Here is a 15,962-nt window from a genome sequence, read left to right on the forward strand (position 1 = left end):
ATTAAACAAGGCCGTTAATTAACTTCGAAAGGGGTGTTAAAATTAACCAAAACACCCAATTTTCACTCATGTACTTCCTTGGAGTTCCCTTAGTATGTCTGCAAAGTTTCAGGCTGCTAGGTTTTATGGTTTTGGAGGACACACACACACACACACACACACACACACACACACACACACACACACACACACACACACACACACACACACACACACACACACACACACACACACACACACACACACACACACACACACTAAATACACTTATTAGTATAGATGGGTCAGTGGCCTCTGCTTTTTACATCCTCTTCTTCGGGCTAGCTCCCTCTGTTCTCTCAGCCCTCGGACTCTCTCGACCTCTTCCAGAATGAACACACTTTCAGGAATAAACTTCTCGTTAAACTTCCAAAATCCAGGCTTACCGCAAAAGCAAGCAAGGAGTTCACCAGCACGTCATATCCTCCCCCATTAACCCTTCCTAACTTGGATGTTACTGTACTTCCTCCCTTCTTCTTTTCCTGTTCTCTCATTCCCTTCCTTGTTGTGTCCATACGTGTCACCTTACTTTTACTTGAGGCTCAATCATGTATAAGTAAATTAAGGGTTTGACTTGTTTCACAAATAAAACAAAGCAATCGATCATCCAGAACACATACAAGCCATTCACTATGATGCAATTCATAAATCTGAGATGTTGCTCAGAAACAGCAAATATAATCAATGATCAAGATAATTTACATGCATAAAAGGGTGAAAAAAGCTACATTTTTATCGTTTTCCAAAAAAAAATAGTACACTGTTACTGATAATAATGATCAATGTGGGTGCATGCAAGTTGGATGAAAAGTATCCCAAGGAGATCAATGGGACCATCATTCTATTTCCAAAGCCAAAAATGAGAATTCAAGGATTTCCTCCAACGGTAACTTAGGCTGAATAGACAGGATATCGGGTTCAGTACTTCAGCCACTTGAGCCTTCAAGTTCTTGGCACCTGATACCACAAGTCATGGCTTTCTGGCATGAAGTTCGGTGAAATTTTATCGGATGCTCTGAACAAGCAATCATTCTTTAAATGGTCTTTGGCAGATCGTGGCTGGGGCTTAGCAAAAAAAAATTGGATCTACGAAATGCATGTAATCATCTACCAACACTCAATACATTCCAAAGGAAATCCATCGGACAGCACACTGTGGACTCCCACCATCTCCCCCTCCCAGCCCGCCCCCACCCCTCCTGCCCTGGGCCATACGTAGGTTGATGGGAGTAAGAGGGAGAATCCCTTTGCAGGCGTAATCGTCCGTCTTAACCACAAACACCAGATGAAACCTGGAGTTCTGTTGAGTTCTCTGCTCACAATACACACAAAAGGCATTAGCCAGATATCAGTAACAAAGGCATGGCAATGACAAGCTCGTGATCAGCACGAGACAGCCTTGCATATATCAACGGGCAAAATGCTTCGCTATAATTGTGGGAACTTTGAACCTATGATCACATGAATCCACTTGCTTTTCCAAAGTACAAGCATTTTAATATACAATCAAATTAATGCATTTAACATAGGAATGCTCATGATTGAGAGTTTGGTATGAGACAATGTCGCATGATTAAAATAATTTACATGCTCAAAACGTTCGTTTATTCAAGGCCAGTCAATCCTGCCTGCTCCAAACTCCGATCAGAGTACAGGTATAAAAAAAATCTTCTCAAATGACATTTTTCTCAACAAGTATGATACTGACAATCTTATTTTTTTCTGAAAGAATCAAGTTAAAATTTTGAAGCATCATAAGCTTTTAGTTCATTCAGAACATTATTGCCGTTCAACTACAAACTTATTCACTGTTGTGGTACCAGGAACCAGGTGCCACAATACTGCGGTGTGTATTCTGACCAATAGGATTTGTGTGGCACACACCATCCTGTCTGTGGTCCACAAAAACATATCTGCAGGAAGTTGGGAAAATTACAAATAAACCGATTACAATCAAGGCGTAGACAAAGTTTACCATCCTTTCACAGTTGTTCATGGACCAAAGGCGGGATAGGGGTGCAGCAGACACATCCCGTTGGTCAGAATGCATGCAGACATTATGCTTGGGTGGGGGTTCATCTGCAGACGGCAGGGCTAGAAAAATGTGCTAGTGGGTGGTGGTTCTCCCGTGGTTGAGCTGACCCATACAGTTCGATGACGTCATGATATACTCGTGCCTATGACAGTGGAGTCTGACCTTCCCTGTACTCAGCTGCAATGTTGGCTTTCTGCATTGTGTACAAAGTTGGAGGTTTATCTTACTTTTAATTGCCATTAACTGCTCGTAAGCGTTTGAAAAGCCATAAAACTGGATGAACAAGCAGTTCCTGCGTTCTTGCAATATGCCGTAAAACACTAATCAAACTGACACTTGGTGTACACGTAGCAGATGGCAGCGTGCTCGGAGATTGCATGTTGATGATTTTCGATAAAGCAAAGAGAATAAATGTGAAAATGTACAAATGTTATTTTCTGCAAAGTTCAAGTTACTACAAGCCAAATAAGCTGATGGGAAGAGTAGTTATTGGCGAGAATGAAGAACTAGTCTTGCTGGGGAAGGCTCGTGTCGATTTGCGTCAGTGGACAGGTACAACAATGGATCGTCGTCAGATCAAAAGAGAGAGTAATAGAGTGTGCTTGGCAATATGCAGTATTCTCTGAACCACAAACAACAGATGAAATTGAATTGTTTGCAGCGCCAACACCTGCACAATACGGCACTTCCAAAATGGCATAATCCACCCCAAAATACTCGGTGCGCAAGAGCAGAAACCCCAGAAAGCCTGAGTTCAGGGAGGAATAAATTGGACTACGCGTCCTGGATAAGAATGATTTCGTGAAATGGCTCACAAAGCTTCTGAAAGAAGCCAAAATACTTGGGAAAGCACTTCAGTGAAAGCGCTGTGACTCCGGACCACGAAAGACTTGGAGAACTCTCTCAGCTCACCGAACGGTCAGCTGCTCATATTGCAGACTCCAGACAATGCGAGGCGGTGGAAGGTATAGGCGTGTGGATGAGTGGACGGCTCATGTGCAAAAGGCCTCATTTTAGCATTCATTCGCAATTTCGAAAGTCACGTATTCATTATGGCTAAGGATTAGACGATATAAATGCTGCTCGTCTTCGTCCTTATACATTCGGAGTACGTTGAAAAACGCTGTTTTAACACCTGCTATCCTTTCTTCATCTCTTAACGGTCATATGACTCGGCATCTCCCAACCAAAGGGTTTCACAATTAAAAACAAGCGCTGGTCTCTCACCTGCACGGTTATAGCTGCTTGTGATGTCATCGTTTGGTATGTGCCTGCAAAGTTCACATTCTGGTCCAAGTCATTAACCGGACACTGGGGAAAGAAAATTCAAGCAGGATTAAAAATCGCTTTCCTCGCTCGTTTCTTCCTAACCTCATAGCTTCCAAATCACGACTCAATTCTCACGATAAGGGCTCCAATGTCATCAACTCGAAATATTAACAACATTATCACCACGACCAACTCCCATCAACTTTCTTCATCCTCATAATTATTTCTACGTTGCTTATAAATTTCTTTCAGCCGACACTTGTGGTCCTCAAAACCATCCATGATATCCATTTACTTCTGCGGGCAAACACGCCGTCGACGAGCCCAGAGTTTGTATACTAATCCCCTCCACCTTCTTTCTGTGCTACACCTGAGTCACCCACCCCAAAGTCTTGGACAGAGACAACCGAGCAGGGGTCCTCGATACGCGACGTCACGTTCACCATCACGGACTTTTCATCAGAAGCAAACTCGTACAAGAAAAACTGCAATTAGCAAAGCACCCAACTCAGTTAACCGAGAACCTTGAAACCCCTCCCTCGATTATAGTACATGTACAAAAAAAACGACTGCAACTACTTCAATAATGTCAGCAAACCCCCCCCCCCCAAAAAATCATGTAGTGAGCGAGAACGTACTGCAAAATGGCAATACATGGTGAAAAGATGGTTGATTACTGAGCAAAGGAAGGAAATGTAAGAAACAGGTAAAAGTGATCACCTGAGGCTGTGATGGTGTTGCATTGAACACATACTTTACGCCAGATCTGTTAACATGGAACACAACAGTGATCAGTCCAATCCGGTCGCTATAACACAGCTTCCAAAGTTTGTCTTTACATTTGCAGTGACAAGTAATGAAATGCGAATAGCAACAGCAGCTGGGGAACGGCAAATCAGAACTCAAGACAACAAGATAATGCAAAAAAAGTTCCCAGGAGGGTACGGTAAATACAAATGAAAAGCTCAAGGAAGAAACCGAAGTGAAGAAGAAAAAGAACAAAAGACTGACCGCAAGAGAAGATGGCTATTTTCAGTGACCCGCAGCTCGTAGCTGACGTTGTTTGGAGACTGGGTTGTCACGGCAACCGTGAAGTGCTTCTCTTCCAAGGTTGCATGTGCAGCCATCGGGTGGAGTTGCGATGGTGATTTAAGGGCCAACTTACTGGTGGAATTTTCCACGTCCAGGGAGCAGAGTGTTCGTGACACATCCCGGTAGAGATACAAGATGCCCGTTCTGTGCACAATGACACATGCTGCACAATGTATGACATGGGAAAGTGTCCTGCACATTTGTGTATGCAAACTCAGTTGATAATCACATGTATCCCCACAGTGAAGGCATGCTTAGGCAGTAAGCATAATTATTAGGGTTTGCTGACCAATATACCTGACATGATTAAATGCACTCGAGTTGGTACATGAAGCAGTTACATTGACCAAAATCTAATGGAGGAACTCGTCTTCATCTTGTACATGATGTTGTACATTTAAAGAGGTCTGGGTGTTCCAGTCAGCCAATGGAGGAGGCCTCACCCTCAGCAGTGACCTCTTTTTAGTAAAAATGGCCTCCAAGACCAGCCACAGACATGGAATTCTCCAAAGTTCAAAATCATTTCTTGAAAAAGAAAAAGAAAAAAAAACAAATATCAGAACCACCAACGGTCTCCAAGGTGTTTGTCTGTGGCTCATTGGAGTACTGCTCTCACCTATGGGCCAGACCCCCAGCATTACATATCTATCTCTATATCTCTCATTAGTTATGTGGAATATGAACCCGTCAACGCTATTGGAATCTCCCACGATGAGGCCAAAACCACAAGACCTGCTGCTCTCACAGCGCAAGCAGGTTGGGGGGGGGGGGCGTTTTTTAGATCCTCGTGGAGGATCTCTAAGTCTTACTCACGTTGTTGTTGTTCTTCATCTTCTTCTTGTGGATTTTTTTTGTTTAACAGCCTACAGTTTTCATCGAAACTTCCTGAAACTTGGCGTATATATGTAAAAATACCCCGCGCAGACACTAACCATCTCCGATTTTGAAAATTCCTCCGAGAAAAAAAGTTGACGTCAAAATATCTCCGCTAATGGAAATAGCCTAAAAAATTATTTCCGAAACTAGGCAAGCTTTTTGAATTCTGTTTGCGGGAATCGAACAGGGCATTAGCAGAGATAATTTATCGCAAACCTGATAGATCACAATGACGTCATATTCGTTTTCAAGATGTCATCATTAAGAGGACGAGGATCTTAGCTCATTTGAGTTTGTTTTTTAAACTACCTCTCCTCTGCTACATTTCCTTTGTTCTATCAGCCCTCTGACCGTCCCCAGCTCCTCCAGGATGTACACGCTCTTCTGAAAAAACAAACGCCTGGTTAAACATCCAAATAACTACTTTGTTCCTCTTTTCTCTCATTTCTGGAACTGCATTCCAGATACGATCAAACCACACCCTTTACTGCAGAGTTTCAAGAGAGCAGGATGTGTGCCACGATCTCACGTCATCCACCAACCTGAACCCGTGATCTTTTATATCCCTCAAGCCCCCACCTCATGCAACCCTCTCACTTGCAGGTTACGGTCTTTCCTCTCTTTCTTCCTTCTCATTCCCTTGCTCGTCGTGTTCACCTGCGGTCCCCCAATGTCATACACTGGCTTTTCGCCTCGCTCTTCAGAACGTACACGCCGCACAATCCTTCACATCCCAGCATCATGTTCAAATTCCTCAAATCTCTCTATTGAGTGCAGCCTGTGGCTGCTGATTGCATCATTGGTTGGGACGCGGCTATGCCGCTGATGCAGTGTCCCCCTTACCAGTACAATGGTGCTCATTTTGCCAAACTCGGAAGGATGACAGGCTGAGTCAACCTCCTCGTGTAATTTAATTCAGCGGCCAACGTGTCTTGAACTCAGGACCCTCGTAGGCCATGGGCCAGATGGGTGATCATTACCATCTCGGGTGGCAAAGGTTGACTGTACTTTTTGGAAAGATCTTTGTCTGGGCCAACTTTTTGGGTATGATTGACACTCCAAATCGGAAACTTTATTGTAGTTTTTTGGGGAAAATAGGCATTTTTGGGGTAAAATCGTGTTTTTTGAAATTTCAACTGTAGAAAAAATATCTGCGACAAAACAACATATTTGAGACTTGGAATAAATAGCTATGTAAAATACAACCATTTTGGTGTGCTTTGTGTTGTTTCAATCGCCGGTTACCATGGCAACAACCATTTTAGGGTAAAAAACATGGTTTTTGAGAGTGAAACTTTAAAAATTCATATCTCAGAAATGAAAAATCATTTTTTTAACCATTTAAACGATAAACACATCCCGATGCATCAGGGCAGTTTTTAAATTCCATAGTATGAGGGTAGGTTTAACATAAATATATCGTTTTAGGGTAAAAACATCACATTTTGAATTGCATTTCTTGCTAATCTGACAGAAAACCCCGTTTTTTGAGATAAGAGGACTGTATTTATTTTATCAACTTCACAGAGTATCCAAAGTCTACATGTATTTATATTGTTGCGAATTCGCGCCCGCCGACGTGCGAGCGGCCACGTAACTCGAATCGCGGTACGTCGCCCACCGGACGGACAATTCTGTCGTGACCCTCTCGGACTAACGCCGGGAGCTAGTCACGGGTGGGCCTTTCGGCCTCACCACGATCGTGCCAATCGGCCCCCCCGCGTGGGATAGGGTTGTTCTCCAAATTCGACCTACCGAAGTACCCACGCGGAGGGTAGACCGGGTGATCACACCTCGCCGCAGGTCGACTCCGGACACGGGCCACTTGAGCGACCCGTTCCGTACTATCGGGATAACCGAGCGGTGTTATCATCGGCCTCAACGGTTCCGATTAATTATCGGGCGTATTAAGCCCACTACCAACCCTTTACGTGAAGCAAGATGGAGATTCAATTAAAGAAAAGACGAAGCGAAACGGGAAAAACAGTTCAACATGAGGCACATTTATTCCGCGGCACACGGAGAGCACACATATACAATTACAACAATTATGCACCAAAAGCAGATGTAACAAAAGAAACACAACAATGCAGATCTACTACAGACTACGCGAGCACACGGCAACACTTACACAGTTTTACTTTACAGACGGCGCCGACAACACATTTACTCAAAAGCAAAAGAAAAGGGCCACCCTCAAAGACAAGGGGACAGACGGGGCCTGTGGGCCGCGAGACCGGGTGGATCCTACCCGTGTCTTTGATGATGAGCCGCAAATGTGGCGGCGCACCGACTCCGCACTCCTTCGCGGGTTTCGTTGGCACTGCTTGGAGTGGGGTGGGAACGGGGTCCCCCCCTTTTCGCACTATCTCAGCGCGGGGGGAAAAAAAGGGGGAATTGTTGATGCTCTGGGGAAAGAGGATAGCTGGCTTGCTTGGGTCCCGCGACGAGCGACTCCACTGCGACCTCGTCACCGACCGCCGTCTTCCTTGCCTCGGACCCGAGCTATCCGGTCCCTCCGCAATTCTCCTCAGCCGACTGCAGCAAATCACCTCGACCGCGCTCCAGGCTCCAGGCTTCCTCTCTCTGCAGCTCCCCGACAGACTCGGAACCCCGACGGACTCCGACCTCCGACAAACTGAATCTCCTCCAGACCAGACTTGACTGCCCAAATTCGCCCTGCGCTCGGTGCTTTATAGTCTAGCAGGAGAACCCACATGCAAATTTCTGGATCAGAACGAGCTCGGGGGTGGAGCCACGCTCGCCCATTGGACGGAGAAAAAGGGGCGTGAGTCTCCCCTGATCCTCGAATTTGCATATATCGATTCTACTCCGACGCGCCTGGAGGCGGGGCCAAACCGCCCCGCGCTTGCTGATTGGACGGATCAGAAGTGGGCGTGTATCATTCCTGATCCGACTTCTCCTCAGAAAGGCCGCTATTTGCACCCGCGGCTCGGCGCGCGTCCCGCACGAGGCCAGGACAGCCTGACGCTCGGTGCCCACAAGCGGTGCGGGAATGGCGGTAGGAGGAGAGGTGAAGGTGGTGGAGGGTTTATTGTGGCGGTGATGGCCATGGCGATGCTTGGAATGGCGGTGATGCGATGTTTACCGGAGCAAGCCGTGATGGTAAAGGTCGTGGCTGTTGGCGTTGTTGTTGTTGTGAAGCGGCGTTGCGGTCGGTGGTTGTTGTGTGATGGCGGTTGAGACGTGGTTGGTTCAAAATAAAGATAGAACAGAAAAACGGCTATCTTAAAGGGTCGCAGCCCGAATCAATCACATTTATTCCCTCTAAACAACGGGTTTGGGGCTAACTTCACATGTACTTACAGAGATATCTCACCTACAGGACCTGAATGGTGGTTTGCGAATTTCCTCAACCACAACAATATATCACTTTTCATGTACTAGTATAGGTTGTATGAGTTACCTCGTTCAAATAGATTGGCGTTGCCATGGAAACGATCAATTTTGTGGGTAAACACGTTTTTTGACGGTAAAAGTTGAAATATTCATAGCTTGCAAGTGAAATAATATTTTTCATAGATCTGAAGGCTAAAACCACCCCGATGCACACAGAAAGTTGTTTATTTCAATGTATAGGGCAGGTTGTCAACAAACGATCTCGTTTTAGGGTGAAACCATCAACTATTCAATAGCATTCCTCGATAGAATTATTATATCAAAGCAGAGATTTTGAGAAGTCTTTGGTTTTAAAGATTTTTCAATCGTACCATATATCGAAAGTCCATTTTGGCTAACAATTTATATGAATTCTCTCTTATGGCAATCAATAAGTTGAACGAGACATACGTTTCCATGGCAACGGTAATTTTGTGGAGAAACCATTGTGAAGTGCATTTAAATATTACAGTGTTTTTACATCTTTTTTTCTTTTCAGGTGACTGATCATGGAAGAGTCATTGCCTCCCCCAAAGCGGCCACATACCGACTGTGTTATCCATTGCACTGATGATGACACTGATCTTGTGTCACCAATAGATTTCGGTTCATGGACAACTCTGTTAAAGGCTGCAGAAATTCGAGGTCATGGACAAACATTATCTGCTGCAAAAGGTTTATCCGAAGGAGAGATTGCGCCAGTGAAATATCCTCGCAGGTGCCGTTCTGTGTTTACCAACAAAAAGGACCTCGAGAGACTGACACATGAGAAAACAGACATACACGAGCAACCCAGCCGACATGGGACACCTAGGCAATGGGCTGTCTCATCTCGCGCGTACGAGGCAAAGTGCATATTTTGTGATAAAGTTGCAAAATATTTGAAAGGACAGCGTTCTAAGGAAACCCTTGTGCAGTGTAAACATCTGCGAGCGGACACAGCTGTCAGACAAGCTGCTGTGCGAAAAATGGACAATAAGATTCTTAGCATAGTCAGTCGAGAGATTGTTGCAGCTGAAGCACATTACCATCGGTCCTGCTACCGGCAGTATACAAAGGCATCGACTACCTCGGACAGTGGAATTGCCGCAACCAGTAAGGCATCAGCAAAAACTCTCTATGAATCAGCTGAAACTACCGCTTACAAAGAGTTATTTGACTTCATCAGGAACGAAATATTTCCAATTCCAAAGGTTCTGCACCTCACTGATTTGACATCCCGTTTAATTTCACTGATAACTCGTACGGTTTCAACGAGATCAGCGACTCAACTAAGACACATATGCGTCGAAAATTGGAGATTGAGTTTGGTGAGTCACTCCATTTCGTCCGAAACCACGGTCGCAGAGTCTTGGTTTACCCTGACACCTTGACAAGGGACGAACTTGCCTGCAGCATCATCGAACTTAGAACTAAAGTTGAAACATTGCTGGCCACACAAAGTAATTCTAGGGCAGAGCTATCAAGGGCCGCCCTGCTATTGCAAGGTGACATAAAAAGGCAGGAACTAATGGCTGAATGGCCGCCGCAACCCTCAGAGCTTGGAGCCGAAACTGCAATTATACCTGATGCCATGAAACACTTTCTGAAAATGTTAATAGTTGGTCAAGAAGGCGAGTGAAAAGTGACTAGTTGTGCCGAAAGACAGATTTGTTCGATTGGCCAAGATCTGATCTATGCTGTCACTAACGGTCGTCAGCGCCCGCCAAAGCATATTTTGATGGCTCTTGTTATGAAGTGCCTTACAGGAAACGTTGAGCTGATTCAAATTCTCAACCGCCTTGGACACTGTATTTCGTACTCCATGATGGAACAGATAGAGACGGCGCTGTGTATGCAGAAGTTGCATTCGCTGTCTGACAGCACCAACAGCGTCATTCTTCCGGCAAACATTCTGATCTCTAAGATTACTACTCTTGTGTGGGACAACATGGATAAGCACGAAGAGACTCTGAGTGGTGGTGGTACCTCCCATCACGTCAATGGCATTATCATCCAGGACAGGTTTATTGGCCGTTTACCAAAAGAATCAAGCGCACCTGTCGTGAAGAGCAAAAAAAAGATCGATCGACATAGAAGAATCACTACTTCCACAGTACAATGCTGGAGAACGAGTTGGTCCGGCACCTGTCAAATCTCTAGAGGTGGATCCACTTAATTCGGTTAAGGATGCCAAGAGAAAGAATCGAATTTGGGTACTATTTCGCCTGCAGAATCGCCAAGCACCAAACTGGACGGGGTTCAACATCCTGACACGGGGTGAAACCACCATTAGTCCGAACAAGATCAGCTACTTGCTGACAATTAACGCACCGGCAACTGAGATGACTACGGTTTTGGAGATACTAACTCGGTCTCAAAGAATCCGGGTTCAATTACAGCTTCCAAGTTTGGTTCTCGTATTCGACCAAGCACTCTATGCGAAGGCTGCAGAGATCGTTTGAAAGCATCCAGACAGATTTGACGGTCTTGTTCTCCGCATGGGAGACTTTCACACCATGATGAATTTCCTGTCTATCATAGGCAAGCGATTCCAGGATGCTGGTCTGCGAGAACTTGCTGTCGAGTCTGGCCTAATCGCAGAGGGCTCTGTGCAGGCGGTGATGGACGGGCGACAGTACAACCGAGCTGTTAGACTTCACAAGCTGATCTATGAAGCAATACTACTACTGGCATGGAAGGAATTTCTCCCATGGTTGACAACCACATATGATACTGCTGACTGCCACCTCATAAGTGATGCCCTCCGTTGCATCGAGGAGTCGAGTGAGGATATCAATGAAGACTCCATTACAGTTCTCCATAAGCCAAGTGTAAAACGCATTCTCCATCTCTTTGAAACATTCTTGCAAGCACTGCGAGATGGACAAAATGGTGACTTGGCCAGATTCTGGATGTCGTACTTGGACATGGTGGAGATTCTTCTGGGTTTGATATGTGCATCAAGAGAGGGAGATTTGCTTTTGCATCTGTACTGCATAAAAGAGGCAATCCCCTGGGCATTTGCTTACGATAAAATCAACTATGCCCGTTATTTACCAGTGTACTATGCTCATATGTCCCAGTTACCAACAAGCCACCCAGAAATCTATGCTCATATGCTAAATGGAGGTTTTTCTGTCCAGCGAGGATCACAAAATCCATTTGGTAAAATTCCCGCTGACCAGACGATAGAAGAGACTGTCAATAGGGACACGAAAACACCCGGCGGTACGAAAGGGTTTAGTCTCAGATTCAAAGCCCTGAGCCGATACTACATGACTGCAGAGTATCGCAGCACAGCATTACGTCAGATGCGTGACATGGTGCGCCAACCAAGTCCTACGTTTTCGCACTCGGATCTACATGCTCCATGAATCCAAAAGGATAATGCTGATACCAAGGCACTGGTAGATCTGCTTGAGATTGACTGGGTAAACCCTATGAGCGGAAACCAGCCTGAGCTTACAAGTATTTCAACTGGACGGCTCGCTACTCCTGACATAAAGAACGACCTGAAAAGAGCGCATGAGGTTGGTACTGAATCATACAAGACTTTCAAGGAGAACTCGCTGAAAGCAACGCCTCCAGTTGAAGCCTTCCACGGCAAAATCTCGAAACAAAACCTGAAAACTTTCTCCAACCTAATTAAAAATAAGCGTGTGACAAAGGCAGATGGTAAAGAGGTAATCCTTCAGGCTGACAGACAACTGTTCGCCCACATGATTCTTGCTGCTGAGAGCCGTCACCTTGATTTGCCAGAAGTCTTAGGACACCCTCTGAGGCCCATTCCATGGTCCTTAGCAATGGCTGAGGGGTCCTTGAGGAAAACAAACAAAGCTGCTCTCGCCAAAGCGCTGACCAATGATGGCATGGTAGCCGAGAATATCCCTAGACCGTCTGCAACCATTATCGATGGAATGAGTTTAGTTCAGCGCTTGAAAGGGGACAATCAGACTTTCGCAGAAGTTGCAGACAGTTGCCTTGCTCATGCACTTCATGAAGGTGAAAATAGCCAACAAATCGACGTAGTTTTTGACGTGTACCGCAAACAATCCATAAAGAATGCAGAAAGATCGAATAGTGGAGCAACGGAGGGTCTAGAGTTCAAGAATATCAGCCGAGGGCACAAAATTAGGCAATGGTGGAAATTATTGCGCAGTTCGTCAAACAAAACCTGTTTCATCCGATTCGTCGTAGATGAATGGAAAAGGCCAGAGAACCGACTCAAACTGGGAATGAAAGTTCTGTACGTTACATGCGAGGAACGATGCTTCAAGCTTGTCAAGGACCAATGGGAGGAAGTCATTGAAATGAAGTTTATTCAGGAAGAGGCAGACACTCGTATCTTTCTGCATGCCAGCAGAGCAGCAGAAAATGGGTGCAACGCCATTGTGATAACTGCTGAAGACACGGAGATTCTGGTACTTTGCATTGGTTTCAGCAAAATCATCCATTCACCCATGTATCAGAAGGTTGGAACAAAAACTCGGCAAAAGTACATTGACATAACCAAGATTGCCAACGCCCTTGGTGAAGATGTCTGCAAGGCCTTAATTGGCTTGCACGCCTTTACGGGGTGCGATACGGTCAGTGCATTTTCCGGAAAGGGAAAACTGAATGCACTAAAACTTACCAAGAAGACCGTGGACTATCAGCAGTGCTTCAGTGAGCTTGGACGGTCATGGCAAATGTCCAATGAACTGTTTGCAAAGCTTGAAGCATTCACCTGCCATCTCTATGTTTCTAACAGAGCTATAGTTGAAGTCAACCAGTGTCATTGTCAGCTCTTCACATCAAAGAGGGGCAACATGATTTCAGCACAATTGCCACCCTGCAGAGATTGCCTGTTCCAGCATGCCAAGCGGGCAAATTACCAAGCAGCCATATGGCGGAGATCCCTTGAATGCACTCCTGAAGTAATCCCACCAACAGATTGTGGATGGTCTACAGATGACAGCAGTGACCTTGAGATTCTCTGGATGGCTGGTCCACCAGCTCCATCAGCTGTTTTGGAGCTCATGAGCTGTAGCTGTGTACGCCACTGTGATGCAAAGGACTGTACGTGCATCCGAAACAGACTGAAATGCACTAAGATGTGTAAAAACCAGATGTGTGACAACCAATATGAGGATGACGAAGCAGACACAGACGTAACCGTGTATGCATATGATGAAAGTGATGATGATAGCGATCAAGGAATGTAAATCCAAGACACTTACATGACAGCTGCCTGCAGGTTATTCTACCTATTGAACAAACAAACAGCCTGAGGGTGTCAGGGTGGTAGCTAGCGTTCAAATTGCTCGAAAATATTACATTTCTACCAAGTTATGGATTTTTAAACTTTCACCGTCAAAAAATGTGTTTTATCCCAAAATTGGTCGTTTCCATGGCAACGTCAATCTATTTGAACTAGGTATCTCATCCAACCTAGTATGCTAATACATCTACAGTGATAAATGGACTTTTGATACTTTATAAAATTGAGAAATATTTAAAATGCTCAAAAAACTGGGTTTTCTCTCCATTTACTGAGAAATGCAATTCAAAATGTGATGTTTTTAGCCTAAAACGATATATTTATCTTAAACCTACCCTCATACTATGGAATTTAAAAACTGCCCAGATGCATCAGTATGTGTTTATCGTTTAGATGGTTCAAAAATCATTTTTCATTTCTGAGATATGAATTTTTAAAGTTTCACTATCAAAAACCATGTTTTCTTTTTAACCTTAAAATGGCTGTTGCCATGGTAACCGGCGATTGAAACCCAACACAAAGCACACCAAAATGGTTGTACTTTACATAGCTATTTATTCCAAGTCTCAAATATGTTGTTTTGTTGCAGATATTTTTTCTAAAGTTGAAATTTCAAAAAACACGATTTTACCCCAAAAATGCCTATTTTCCCAAAAAACTACAATAAAGCTTCCGATTTGGAGTGTCAATCATACCCAAAAAGTTGGCCCAGACAAAGATCTTTCCAAAAAGTACAGTCAACCTTTGCCACCCAAGATGGTAATGAGAAGTCCATTTTGGGTGATTGGCCAATGGCCTATAGGATCCAAAGCCACCACCCTAACCACTAAGCCAACACCAGGCTAATTCCTCAAATGGAAACATCAGAAAGGGGGAAAACCAAAGCTCGTCGATCTCAGGTGAAGAAATACCTGCTGAGCAAATCCACGTACACGCGGATTCAGGAAAAAAAAAACAATGTGGTTGTGGTTGTGGTGCGGTGCACGTATGAAAAGTTTGGAAGGGGTCAGAAGAGAAAGCCAGAAGACGAAAAGGCTTAGGATGGGGGTGGGGGGAGAGGGTTCATAAAAGGAAAGACAATGTTAAAAACAATGAGACTTGAGGTGTGGGAAACTTTGAAGATGACGAAGAGCTCACATTGCTCGCAGCACCAAAGGAACCTGCCAACTCATAACCCCCTGCTGCTGCTGCACCACGAACATCAAGGGCAGTTTGGAGTCATTGGTGGTGCTGGCCACCCAGACCCGCACAGCCTCACTCTGTGAAACCACAACAACCACGCAGGTCAACCGGGGAGCCCCTGATGGCCATTGCCGACTGATCACTGAGATATAACAGTCACTTCCAGCAGGGGGAGGGTCCCCACCTTGTTTGGTCGATAATGAAAGAGGTACTCCTTGGATCTGTCGGCCTGAACCGAGCCCGTGTAGAGGGTGTTAAAGTTCGCGGCGGTCAGATCGGATGGGACCAGAGGTGCTGAACCTGCACGGATTCCAAAGCAAAGGAACAAGAGGAACATCACCGCCGGGATCCCAACAAGGCGGACGTGCTTGTGCGGGGACTTCCACATCGTTTGAAGGAACGGTGAGGGCGCTCGGGTCGTGAGGAAAGTCGTAGTGATAACAAGCATGGAAACGGGAGTGTAAACAAACTACGGCACGGCTGAGGCACGGCACGGTACGGCTGAGGCACGGCACGGCACGGCTGAGGCACGGCACGGCCGTTTGGAATCGATCTCGGGCAAACTAAACGAACGGGACCTGAGAAATGAAAAGGTTTCGTGGATACGAGTAGCACTGAGGACTCGATAAAATGTAAATGTGACGTCGAAGGAGGAACGAGGAAACTCCACAGCAGTCACAACCAGGAACATTGTCACGTGACACGGGGTACGCCTTCTTTCATTGGTTCACTCTTTTTCGACTGTCAGAATTTCAAAATCCTGTCAAGCTGATAACATCACAACCCAATAATATACTCATTCCACAACACTGTTCATAAAATATAGAT

General features: G+C 45.2%; 1 protein-coding gene and 1 pseudogene across 7 annotated transcripts in view; one reads left to right on the top strand and one right to left on the bottom strand.

The window, feature by feature from the left end:
* The window catches only part of LOC147031033 (SID1 transmembrane family member 2-like), a 76,331-nt gene extending 60,660 nt beyond the window's left edge, over positions 1-15,671 (bottom strand). For 6 of the 7 annotated variants that reach the window (XR_015056635.1, XR_015056637.1, XR_015056636.1 and 3 more), the window contains exons 1-7: positions 15,319-15,668; positions 15,090-15,211; positions 4,355-4,579; positions 4,064-4,109; positions 3,727-3,828; positions 3,302-3,385; positions 1,255-1,351 (exon numbers count right to left, since the gene is read on the bottom strand). Coding sequence is in view for 4 of the 7 variants with exons in the window: in XM_085875705.1 (XP_085731831.1) it covers positions 1,255-1,351; positions 3,302-3,385; positions 3,727-3,828; positions 4,064-4,109; positions 4,355-4,579; positions 15,090-15,211; positions 15,319-15,582 (940 nt within the window). In the remaining 3 variants the exon portion in view is untranslated. Of the gene's footprint in view, positions 1-1,254; positions 1,352-3,301; positions 3,386-3,726; positions 3,829-4,063; positions 4,110-4,354; positions 4,599-15,089; positions 15,212-15,318 lie in introns of all 7 variants that reach the window. The other variant, XM_085875706.1, reaches the window with a different exon arrangement.
* On the top strand, positions 9,220-10,437 carry LOC147031034 (uncharacterized; annotated as a pseudogene).
* Positions 15,672-15,962: the final 291 nt, after the last annotated feature.

The sequence above is a fragment of the Eptatretus burgeri genome, chromosome 3, assembly GCF_056783735.1.
Source record: "Eptatretus burgeri isolate ZD-2024b chromosome 3, Ebu_testis_v1, whole genome shotgun sequence".
Lineage (NCBI taxonomy): Eukaryota > Metazoa > Chordata > Myxini > Myxiniformes > Myxinidae > Eptatretus > Eptatretus burgeri.